Source organism: Sitophilus oryzae, unplaced genomic scaffold (assembly GCF_002938485.1).
Source record: "Sitophilus oryzae breed Bouriz unplaced genomic scaffold, Soryzae_2.0 scaffold_1623_pilon_pilon, whole genome shotgun sequence".
NCBI lineage: Eukaryota > Metazoa > Arthropoda > Insecta > Coleoptera > Curculionidae > Sitophilus > Sitophilus oryzae.
The window spans coordinates 434,714-448,175 of NW_022146307.1; the positions used below are offsets into that span (position 1 = coordinate 434,714).

The 13,462-nt window shown below is 32.9% G+C and overlaps 1 protein-coding gene across 4 annotated transcripts in view; it reads right to left on the reverse strand.

Moving 5' to 3' along the window:
- The window catches only part of LOC115880426 (protein NDRG3-like), a 70,125-nt gene that overhangs the window by 40,445 nt on the left and 16,218 nt on the right, over positions 1–13,462 (reverse strand). The window contains exon 1 of one of the 4 annotated variants that reach the window (XM_030897626.1): positions 8,035–8,333. The exons of the other annotated variants lie outside the window; for them this stretch is intronic. Coding sequence (XP_030753486.1) covers positions 8,035–8,036 — 2 coding nt within the window. The 5' untranslated portion in view covers positions 8,037–8,333. Of the gene's footprint in view, positions 1–8,034; positions 8,334–13,462 lie in introns of those variants that run through there. 4 annotated transcript variants of the gene reach the window in all.

The window sequence follows — 13,462 nt, forward strand, 5'->3', positions numbered from 1 at the left end:
AAGGAGTATATTTTTTCTGATAAAAATGAATTATCACTCATACACGATACGTGATATCACTCATACGAGTCATACGTGATAATACAGTTAAGGTTGGAACCTTTATCGTTACAATAGCAAAATAAAATAATAATTCACAATACCCCAAAACAGATTACTTTCAACACTGGATACGCATCGCTAACCATGTTAGCACCATCAGCAGATGATTAAGACATCCGCAGTTTTTTAATCATATACTGATAACGTTAACGATTAAAAGTAGGGTTTTGGTGTATTGTGGTGCATTAGTGTTTTATTTTACACACTGGCTAAATTACCACAGGCACTATATTATATTAGGCAATATATTATATTGCCGCTACCAAAGAAGCAATAGGAACAAAAGAATACTCTAACAACAAGAAATACTGGTGGAACGATGAGATGGAGTCTTATGGCCAAGAAAAAAACAAAAATATCTGAAATGGCTATCTACTAAAACAGAACGCGATCTTGAAGAATACAAGAATTCAAAAAGGCAACTAAGGACACATATTAACAGAGCTAAGAACAAAGCATGGGATATAAAGTGTGAGCAAATTAATAACTACATAGGTGGAAGAAAATGCTCCGAAATTTATTTCAAATGTTAAGAACCCAGGAAAAAAACAAGGCTAATATACACTTAATTAAACCTGAACAATGGTTCGAACATTATAGGAGCCTCCTTCAGGAATCTAGACGAGAATACTTAATTGATTCACCAAGAAACATCGACGTACAGGGAGAAGTAGTTGAAATATCGGAAGAAACAATAAGAATGGCTGCCAAGAACTTAAAATCAGGCAAAGCAAGCGGCCCAGAAGGAATATACTCCGAAACGTTGAAAAATGGTACGCAGAAACTATTTAGAAGCTTGGCATTAATTTTCAATATTTGCTTAAACGGACATCCCGTTCCAGAAGACTGGAAGCTGGCTTATATATCTTCGATCCATAAAAAAGGCAATAAGCTGGACTGCAGCAACTACCGTGGTATATCAGTGACGAGCACAATGAGCAGGTTATATGGTAGAATTTTACGTGATCTCATAGAAGAAGATTATAGAGAAAAGGAGGAAGAACAGAATGGTTTTAGAGCAGGAAGGTCGTGTACAGATAACGTGTTCTGTTTAAAACAAGTTATAGAAAAAAGATCGGCAAGAAACTTGGACACACATATAACATTTGTTGACTTACGGAAAGCGTACGACACTGTCCCAATATCAAGACTATGGAGGGTACTAGAACAATCAACTATACTTATATAACAGCTCTTAAAGAACTATATAAGGACGCAAAATCAAAAATAAAGGTAGGAAAAGAGCTTACAGAAACATTTATAACCGACAAAGGCTTGCGTCAAGGTTGTTGCATCTTCCCTAATCTTTTTAAAATATACGTTGCAGTCGCTTTAAAAAATTGGAAAAGAAAGATCCGTGGTATGGGCATAGAGATTGACAATGAATGTTTGTTCACACTTCAATTCGCAGACGATCAAATAATAGTTGCCAATGACAAAGACGATATACAATATATGCTAAGAAAACTTATTGAAGAATACGGAGAATGGGGCTTGACAGTTAACATAGCCAAAACAAAATATCTATGTATAGGCGCACAAGAAGGAAACTTGAACTTGGACAACGGTCACGAAATTAAGCAGTGTCAAGAGTATGAGTACCTGGGAATTATATTTGATAACACTGGAACTGACGGCAGAGAAATAGAGAAAAGGATTATCAACGCGAAAAAAATAATCGGATGTCTAAATGGAATCTTATGGAGCAAATCAATAACAAAGCGAAGAAAATTCAATATATATGAAACCATGATAAAGAGCAACCTCCTGTATGGAGCAGAAACATGGAGAATAACTGAGAGATACAAGAAGAGGATAGAGGCCGTAGAAATGGATGTCATTCGAAGATCAATGGGAATTTCAATACAACAACAAATAAGGAATAATACCATAAAACAACAAATGGGTATAGAAGATACGATAACACAGGGTATAGAGAAAAAGCAGCTGATCTGGTACGGACATGTAGAGCGAATGAAGGACACTATGGCCCAAGAAAATAATCAATTGGCAACCAAAGAGCAGAAGAAAACAGGGAAGACCGAAACTGGAATGGCAAAAAAGCGTACACAAAGCGATGAGTGAAAGAAACCTGTCAACAGAGGATTGTACGAATAGAACAGGCTGGAAATTGGGTATCAGAAAACGTAGAAAAACGTTCTAAACCGACTAATATATATATATATATATATATATATAAATATATATATATATATATATATATATATATATATATATATATATATATATATATATATATATATATATATATATATATATATATATATATATATATATATATATATATATATATATATAATAAATAATATTTTCTTGCCTTTAGCTGTGTATTTTTTCTAATTTCGAAAAATCGAAAGTAGAGAAAAATTAAAAAAAAATAAAAAATAAAAGAAAATTGTTTTGCTTGTCGTAAAGGGGGAACCAAGCTCCACTCCCACAACCGGTTTCTGGGCCTACCCTTCATCAGGTGGGCTGTCCAGGGGCTGGTTCTCACCGATACGGCAAGCAAAACTTCTTCTATATCAACAGACGATGTCGTAAAGTGTCGGTGAGATATTAGTGCATCTCCCGTCAAAAGATGGTAAAGAGCGTTTTTCGGCCCGCTCAAATATATTGAAATGAACAAAATTCTTACAGCTTTAGTGTATATTAATAAATAATATTTTCTTGCCTTTAGCTGTGTATTTTTTCTAATTTCGAAAAATCGAAAGTAGAGAAAAAATTAAAAAAAAAATAAAAAGTAAAAAGAAAATTGTTTTGCTTGTCGTAAAGGGGGGTCGTAAATATACACTAAAGCTGTAAGAATTTTGTTCATTTCAATATATTTGAGCGGGCACGTTCATGAAGCAGAGTTAATTGCTATTGTATTTTAAGATTTTTGACATGCAATTTTCGTGCTTTGACTTTGTACTCACATACACGTTGTATTGTTTTTTTATAAAGTTTTTGTAGTTAGTTTTCACGTGTATTTTAAAAGTTGATTTTTACTGCTGCATTTGAGAAATGAGGATTCTTTTGATTGTTGAGCAATGTTGTAAACTTTACCATAATCCCACTTTGGTGAGTTGCATTTTAATAGTTTTTTACAGAATAGAAATTGTATTTAATTACTATAATTGTAGAAGAGTCCTGAAGAAGAGAACAACTGAATTCTCGAAAGCTTGACTAAACAATAAAGGGTTTTTCCTTGAACTAACGGCCTTCTTATTAGACTGCATCCCCAAGACACCTGTTTGAATATAATATATATATATATATATATATATATATAGCAGCATATATATATATATATATATATATATATATATATATATATATATATATATATATATATATATATATATATATATATGCTATAGACAATTAACAAAAAAAAGATTACAATTGTTTGTTGGCAGATACTCGAGATAAGTCGAGATGGGTTTAAGTCCAGATGATATTTCTTCTTCTTACTGTGCCTTGTCAGGTCCTAACGTTGGCAATCACGATGGTGATCTGATCCTTGTTTTTTTTTCCACTCTAAACAATTGTTCGGCGCTATGTGTGCCTGTCCATTCCCAGTGTTCATCAACCAGGAGATTTGTGTCCTTCCTAGGCCCCAGCGGCCCTCTATTTTACCCTTCTTTATAAGTTGTAGAATCCTGTAACAATTTCCTCTAAGAACATGGCCGAGGTATGACAGCTTTCAGCAGTTAACTGTTATCAAAAGTTCACGAACTGCATTTGCATTAATACTGCTTCATTTCTTTACATAGCCACCCATGGTATTCTTATCATTCATCTATGTAACCACATTTCAAATGCTTACAGACAGTTGATAATGATCTCCTATTTAACCCCTCAAAAGTCCCATTCGGTCCCAATGGGGGAAGTTTGCAAAAAATAGCCGCCATCTTGGATTTTTTCGTTTTTTTCAAATATGTCCGTTTGCATAACTTTTTTCGAAAAAACTAAAGATATGTTTTTTGTAGAGAATTAAATTTAGAATATTCTACCTTCAATCATTTTTTTTTTCTAAAATGAATAGTAATAGAGATAGAGCATTTTTTTACTATACGGTTTATACATTTTCAAGTTTTTTTAAACCAATCCGCTATAATTTTTGCGTTAACAGTATAGTGATATAATAGATAAACCAAGTATAAATTTAAGCATTAAAACAATTAAAAATAACGTCTAAATATTATTTATTAAATAAAATTATTGTGATTTTTTTTATTAAATTAAAGTTATTAAATAAAATCTACTATGACGTCATCCTGAGCGTCATTTTAGCCTCAACTAAAATACAAACGTCTGTGCAACTGATTCCGTAGCAGTTGACCACACTTTAAAGAATATGCAAAACCCAGTTTTCTACAAGAGCAATTTTTAGAATACTGACTCCCTTTGCAACCGCAATAAAATAATTTTAGTAGATCAGGAGGCGCCACATCTTCTGTTGATTGAATAGGTGTCAGATTGCCTTTTTGATCTTTCTTCCATCCATATTGTAAAGGATCTAACTTGTTACCAATCCATTCTTGAATCTAAAAAATATAGCTATAACATTTCCTATAATAGATATATCTTTACAGTTACCTAAAAGTATGTCCTGAGTAAATGGAGTTTTGCAGAGTTGTCAGTTGAAATCAAATTAGCTAAATTAAAGGTGGTCTTAAGTCAAGGGATTCTCAGATGATTCATATGTTTAATATAGCTTGGGCAGTGATATAGCTTTAAAAGATTATTTAATCCTGACTGAAACAAAAAAAATGTTCCTGTCGGTACTGAAAAAAGATGACGATATTTGTCAATACCTTTAGACGTATTAGAAAGAAATCCTAACAAAGATGACTTGTTTCATTCAGGATTAAATTATCTTTTAAAGCTATATCACTGCCCAAGCTATATTATATACTAAACTATAAATATACTAACCATCTGAGATACACTCTATACAATATACGACAAGACAAGCCCTTAAGACTACCTTTAATTTAGCTAATTTGCCTCCAGCTGAGAACTCTGCAAAACTCCATTTACTCAGGACATAATTTCAGGTAACTGTATTTATTATAGGAAATGTTAAGATGTATTTTTTTAGATTGAAGAATAGATTGGTATCAAGTTAGATAGTTTACAATATGGATGGAAGAAAGATCAAAAAGGCAATCTGACACCTATTTAATCAACAGAAGATGATGCTTCCTGACCTACTAAAATTAATATTTTGCAAGAGAGTCAGTGCTCTAAAAATTGCTCTTGTAGAAAGCTGGCTCTTAAATGTTTCAAATGATCACTATCGACACAAACTATCGAGAAAAGATGGGTCTTGGGGATAAAGTGGTCCTAAAATTCCTTACTTTGGTAAACTATTCTACAGGGTATTTCAAGCTTTCACCAAAATAACATTTCGTTTTTCTTCGTATAAACAGATTAAATATTAATTATTAATTTAAAAAGAAGGCAAAAAGTCAAATAATTTAGCTACAAAACACTTAAAAAGTCTTCTAGGAACCTATATAAAAAGTTTTAAGGTATCGGTTTTTCGTACTGTTCATGTAAATTATTTAAACAAAGCTCCATATTTAACACTCTTCGGTCAGTATCTGCTGTTGTAACTCATTATAGTAAAACTGGGGCTACATAATTTAACTATTGTCTACCGGAAGACAAATTATGTCATTGTCTAAAAAAAAGCATACTTTTCCTGCACTTAACTAAAATATAACATATCTTTTTAATAAAAATAGGTTACTATTTAGGCACTATAAAGAATAAAAAAGAGAAAGTAACCTATAAGGAATCTTTAGTTAGGTAAATATGACGGATATTTATACATTTTTGATTTTTTTTATAAATATGAAAGATATTTAACAAATCAAAATTTAAATCAGCTTAAATCCAAAAATAAAACGATGTTCCCAGATGAGAGATGTAAACACTTCAGTTTCCGCAAAAATAACATAAAAACAAAGTAATCAACTAATCAACATATCTGTGCGAATTAGGAGTTTGCCAAGTCTTATATATAACGCTTTATTTATACAGTGGCTGTGGTTTACCTGTATTTTACCACGTAATATGGTTTATGTAAATATTTGAATTAATGTATGTAATAATATAGAATAATAATAAATAATCCAGAGTTAGCATTTCTCCGAAACTACTTGATGATCAACTAGTATCTATTACATTTTTGGGAGATCCATGCTGTAGGATCTATTTTTTATGCTGAGGAAAATTATTTTGGAAATTTCAAAGATAGAGAGTGATTTATATGGTCTCTAAAGGTAAACACAGTGCATTTTGTGTGGCAACTACTAAAATGCCGTTAATAGATATTGTGACGTCGGTCATGTCGGCGGAAAGTAATGCCTAGCTATAAGCATTTTGCAAGAGCACCTCCGTGGCTGAAGCTATCGCTTCGTGAGCGAATGGTCCGTGGTTCAAATCTCACGCCGACTTATTTTTTTTTTTGCTTATAGCGTGATCTTATTGCATTGGTTTCACTCTTTTTGGTTGGATTGGTTTAGTTACTTGGCGGGATGGTTAGCGTGGTTATTTGAAGGGTGTTAATTCATTGGTTAGTTGGTTATTTGGTGGAACTGGTTGGTTTTTACTAATTTATATTTGTTTTTTATATTTTTTTTATAAGTGTCGAGGTTAGTTGCGTTGGTTAAGTTGGTTATTTGTTGGGGTGGATAGCGTTGGTTAGTCCATATAAAATTCCTATATTTCATAAAGCCGTCAAGTGCGTCTCATCAACGACGTCATACCTATTAACGGCATTTTAGTAAGCTACCGTTTAACGGCACTTTAAGTACAGCCTTTTTAAAAACCCATGGTAACTTTTTAACTATAGAAAATTTTGTATTTCAAAAAAAATATTTCAAGGCACCCCTTTACGTAAAATTTAACGATTTAAGTATACATATTTCTTTATTAATTAATTCTTTAAATTACAACATCTTTAAACTATATCTAACAACAATAATATTAAATAGTAAACCAAGACAAGAGATTTCGTTACCGGTAGTGTTCTGTAAACCAGAAACTAGAAAACACTCCGGTCTAGGTCGCCGGCGAGCTTTTTTTGTTTTTTAAACATTCTTAGAGTTGATCATAAAATTAGCAGCACGCACACCAGTCATCAATTGTTAAAAAGACAAAATATTCTGAATAAATCATTCGTTTAGTTTAAAAAACTGCAGCATGCAACAAAATATATGGATGCAAATGAAAGAAAACATAACAAAAACATAACAAGTAACAGCTGTGCAGACAAGGATTTATACCTCATAAATGACAATAACAAAGTGTATCAGCTAGTGAGATGGGCTGGTAAGAGTTGAACCACAAAAATTAAAATGCCCGTGAGACGAAATAGTCACCCTCATCTAAGATAGAACTATACCATTAGCAAACAAATTGGAACAAAATAACATAAAACAGCATATTAACAAAACATATGGAGGATGTTATAAAAATAATAAACGGATGTTATCAACGGTAGGTGGATGAGCTCTTGCGTAGTTCGGGTAATTTTTTGGAACTAAATAAAGACACTCGATACTCGCTGGATTACAAAAATGTATATTTAAACCGAACAGTAAATACATTAACTTTTACAACTTTTAAACTTGAGAATACAATAACGCAGGGACATCACACAAGTCTCTGCCAACAACAAAAATATTCTCACAATCTAAAATATTACTGTCTATCTTAAAATACTCTTTTTAGTCTTTTATGACGCCACATGTTATGTCCGACCCTTGCACCGCCGAAGAGAAAGTTTTAGGACACTTTTGAAATACTCAAGGCCTATAAGTTATAGGCCCAAATCTAAAAATTGTCAAGGCCTCAACAGTAGAATAGAAATGAATATGATGATTGGGTAGTAACAAAAAATACAAAAATACTCACATCTTGCGCCCTTAAGCCTATATGATCTCCAAACACAAGAACAACACTCGAAGAAGAATAAACCAAAACAAAAAATATTCGCTCAAGACAATTTCCAAATAAACAATGTCCGTTTTTTTCAAGCGAATCTTCCTTTTATGCTGTTTAGCGTGGCGCCCGTATCATGCCCCTGGTCACGTACATAATACACTCAGCGGCATAACAACATTAATTTCACTTTAATTAATTACGCCGGTACTGCGGAGAATCTGTCGCTGGCTCTCGGCTAAAAACTGGAGACGCTCTAACGGAGACGGGAGAGCGAGTGCCATTGGTCCGTCCGGAATCTATAACGGAGTTGTTAGAGCTAAAAATAAATTTATATACGCGGTGGGACCGATATAAAAAAAAATCTTAATGCGGGAAAATATGAACCAGGAAACAAGGGCTACCAAATTTGAATATGACGAGTGTGATCCCGGAAACCATAAGGGGTACAAAGGAGGTCAAATAATGATAAGTTTGGTTTGGTTTGGTTTTATGACCAATAGATGCAAATACTTCCAAAGACATTCTAAAAAAAAGAAATATTACAAAGTAAAATCGTTTTCAATATTTCTTGGTTATATTTGCAGAGATGTTTTAAAATAAATGTCACTTCATTATTGGCATTTTTTCTTTTTATAAGATGGTACAATTAAATTCCATATCTAACGTTTTGTTTCCCAGATACTTTATTTTATTAAATATGGAGTTGGATTTTTTCTATCCTTTTTAAAAGCTTATCAATGCAAATGCACTGATGTATCACGGTTGATTGGTTTGTTCAAGTGCCAAATACAACTGCTTATCGTACTACAGTTAACAGAATTGCCGCTTTGATAACACTTATGCACTCTCAGTTATAACCATTCAGTGGCATTGAGAAAACCGTTATGCTCTTGCCGACAACATCTTCAAGATCTACAAAGCTGTAGCCCTGAGGAAACGATTCCGGGCTGTGTGACCGTTTCCTCTTTTTTTGGGTCTATGCAGATTCACTCAATTTTGATAAAAAGGGAAAGGAATACCCATTCTAGCCGCGTGTTCATCAATTGGCCATTGTCTCATATATACCGTATATTAATTAGGAACTCTCCCAAGTTCCTAAAGTGGTGTATGAGCCAAGTTGTTTTCCTAGCTGCCCTGCAGGTACTTAAAGTTTTCTAGGTACTGTTCATCATAGACAGAAAGTTGAAGTAGAAGTCTTTTTTAGTATTGAGGCGAGTCAAAACTTCTTCTGACGTACCCCAAAGCACGATCCTCGCCTCTGCTGTATCACAGTTACTCAAAAAACGTTTCTTTGAATATGATAGACAATGATTCAGTATTGAAACTAAAAGAATTTCGGACTTTCAATGTCAAAGATATGAAACAATGAAGTCAGAGGTTGCAGACCATGTGTGGTCCAAGCACCACTACTACATATAATGGTCGGAAGCTCAGGTTATCAAAAAAAAATCTCGTTGGAAAAAGCGTAAATTTAAAAAAAAGATTCCTATCTAACAATAAAAAAACGATGTACTTAAACAGCCGTTAAACGGTAGCCTACTAAAATGCCGTTAATAGATATTGTGACATCGTTCATGTCGGCGGAAAGTAATGCCTAGCCATAAGCATATTGCAAGAGCACCTGTGGCTCCGTGGCTGAAGCTATAGGTTCGTGAGCGAATGGTCCGGGGTTCAAATCTCACGCTGACCAAGACTTTTTTATATTTTTTTTTGCTTATAGCGTGATCTTATTGCATTGGTTTAACTCTTTTTGGTTGGATTGGTTTAGTTATTTGGCGGGTTGGTTAGCGTGGTTATTTGGAGAGTGTTAATTCATTGGTTAGTTGGTTATTTGGTGGGGTTGGTTGGTTTTTACTAATTTATATTTGTCTCTTAAATTTTTTTATCAGTGTCGAGGTTAGTTGCGTTGGTTAAGTTGGTTATTTGGTGGGGTGGATAGCGTTGGTTAGTCCTTATAAAAGTCCTATATTTCATAAAGCCGTCAAGTGCGTCACATCAACGACGTCATACCTATTAACGGCATTTTAGTAAGCTACAGTTTAACGGCAGTTTAAGTACAGCCACAAAAAAAATGAAAATTGTCTGAAAATTTCCACTCACCTACTAAAACCAACTCTCAGTGGACAACCTCATGCTTGACTGCATCCAACTTTTTCCCAGTTGAATACTCTGTTCTAATATATTAGCTCAGTAGTTTTAGGATTTAGATTAGTTCACACTTGATATCGGCCAGTACTATATTTGACAGAAACCTTGTGTAAGTAAATATAAATATATAAAATAAAAATCCAATTTTTTTTACTTTCAATACTCCAAAAATGTTGATTCACTTGAACACACACACAAATAATTAAAGTGTGTTTTTTATTACACATTTTTTGGGCAAGAGTATTACACCATTGAATTTAGAAGATCATAAGCTTCAATAATTGAAGTAAAAAATCCAGGTCCACATTTAAAAAAATAATAGAAATTCATATAATAATAAAAAATCCTTATCAATATTAGAACCACCCTCGTAAAGGCTGCTAAAAAATAGAATTACGCAGGAAACTTCGTCAACAAAAACATTTGTTTTCCAATATTTCAAGTTCAAAAATAAACCAGAAACTCGAAAACACTCTGGTCTAGGTCGGCGAATATATTATGTTTGTTTTCTAAATTTTCTTGGAGTTGTTAATAAAATTAGCAGGATACACAGTAGTCATCAATTGTTAATAATACAAAATATTCTGTATAAATCAGTCTTTTAATTTAGGAAACTGCAGCATAAAAACTCGTTTACATACAAAATAAAAACATTAAATATGAAGCTAGGCCATTATAACCATTTTAAATAACTTTATTTGTTAGTTTTCTTTGACTTTTCTTCTTGACAACTCTTGAGAAATTTGAATTTTGCCAGCTTGATGCGCTTTTCTATGTTTATAATACGCATTTCAAAAACATTCTGCCATCTCTCGTGCGGATATTACTCTCGTAAAAATAAGATTTACTTTCATATCAACATAAGTCCGATTCTGCATTGTTTCATAGGTTGTTTCATTGTCCACTACGATCTCATCGATGAGATAAATCCAATTTTATTAATCACGATTAATAAAATCTACATATATAAAATGCTAATGTTTATCTGTGTCGTCTCTACTAAAGTTACGACTTGCTCTAGAAAGTTGCTTTTTTTACTAAAAGATAGCTAATTGGCTCTTTTAAAAACTGTCGTCGCCGGATTTTTTGTTTTTCATTTAATTAAAAAAAATATTTTTTTCCTGATGTCATGGCGGATGCGCCAGGCTTCAACTAGTTAAAATATAATTAATACATTATTTATTTGATATAATTAATTATAAAATTTTATTAAAATTCATAACATTGATGTACGGTCTACCTACAGAAAATTATCTCAAAAACTAAAGGTGTTTAGATGTTAACTATTTTAGATAGTTTTCTGATGGTGTGGGAATGAACCTTAAATCGACCCAACCTTCTGGCCGAATTGGACTTATGAGCTAGACCGCCTTACTTATGAGCTAGAAGCTAAGGGGAGGGTCCGATCACTCAAATTTCTGTTCCAAGAGCAAACAAAAAATTAGCAGGACACTGTTACATCAATCATAATTTACTAATAATAAAAAAAGATTCGAAAAAAATCGTTTGAATTAGAAAACAACATTAAAAATAAAACTGGACAATGGCTACAAAAAACAACTTTTACGATAACGGGACAGTAAAACAAATCCCTTGTGGCAAGGAAAACGTTTAACAAACTATAGTTTGAGATAGAGAAAAGTTTGGAAATGGCAATGGCGCACCGAGGAAAATTCGCCAACGAAACTTGTTTATTTTTCGATGTTTCCAATTTAAAAATAGAGCACAAAGTCCCGAAAGTACACTTCTAGGTTGATGACGATGTTTGTTTTTCTAAAGATATTTTCTAGACTTCATAATAAAATTAATGGGTATGAAACCATGTTAATATAATATTAGCCATACTTTATATAGAGGGCGCTTTAAATGTAAAAATATTTTGATTTATAATGTCTATATACCTTTGCAGTGGGCCAAATTCCCGAAAAAAGTATGTTTTAACAACTAGAAGAGAAATCTACAAAACAAGTGTTTGGTTTGGTTAGGTATCAGAGACCAAATTAATAAGTAAATAGCTGATTTAGGAAAGTCGTTGTCTAGAAAGGAGTTTAATGATTTGCATCAGGAAGATGTAAAAGGCCTACATATTGTTGAACTAATTGAAGAACTCGAAGTAGTGGAGCATAAAAAAACTGAAGAAAGAGATGAAAATGTAGCCCTGGTAGCACAGGAGTTTATACTGAAAAATGTACACAAATGTCTTACCATAACACATTTATGTAGATGTTTCATTGATGAAATATCGTAATATATTAGTGGAGAAATATAATTTGCATACTCGCACTTACACAAACTATGCTATATCATATTGGAATCTGATAGATAGCCGTTAGGACTTTTGAAGAAAGGCTGCTCCACTGACTGCACTAATTATAGAACGATAGCGCTTATTAATCACACTAGTAAAGTACTGCTACACATTATCAATAGCCGTCTAAAATACTTCATTCTAAAAGAAATATCTGAAGAGCAAACGGGTTTCATGCCCGACGAAGGCACTAAAGAGCAAATTTATTTATTTTATTTTATTTATCACGAGTCATATGTGTTTCGTGGACTACAGCAAATCATTTGATTGTATTAAGTGGAGCAAACTTTGGTCTGTATTAGAGGACGTGGGAGTACCTCAACACCTTACAGGGATGCATTTTATCTCCTTTATTCTTCAATATATATGCCAATCTATAATGAGAGAAGTTATGGAAGATTACAACGGTGGTATCACTATAGGCGGTAAACAAATAACGAATTTAAAGTACGCAGATGATAAACTTTACTCGTATCCTCCGCTAAATTTAAATTATTATGCACAAATTAGAGGTGGTCAGCAGAGATATGGGTTAAAATTAAATAAAAGATAACAAAATTAATAATTTTATCGATCGAAAACCCACGAATACAACAGATTCCGAAGTTGTAGATACATATATCTCGGCTCTTTGATATCAAACAAAGGAGTATGTAATGCAGAAATCAAGAGAAGACTGTGTATAGCACGCAATTCCATGACCAAACTCAATAAAATATGGAAAGACTCATCTATTTCAAATAGCAATAACCTACGACTACTAAGAGCCCTAATTTTCCCCATTACCACTTATGCCTCAGAGACCTGAACATTAAGTTGGCAATGCGAAGTAAAATCGATACTTTTGAAATGTGTTGTTATAAACGGATGCTGCGAATACCGTACACAGCTCAACGTACAAACAACTGAATATCGAATATATCAACATCAATAAATCAACCA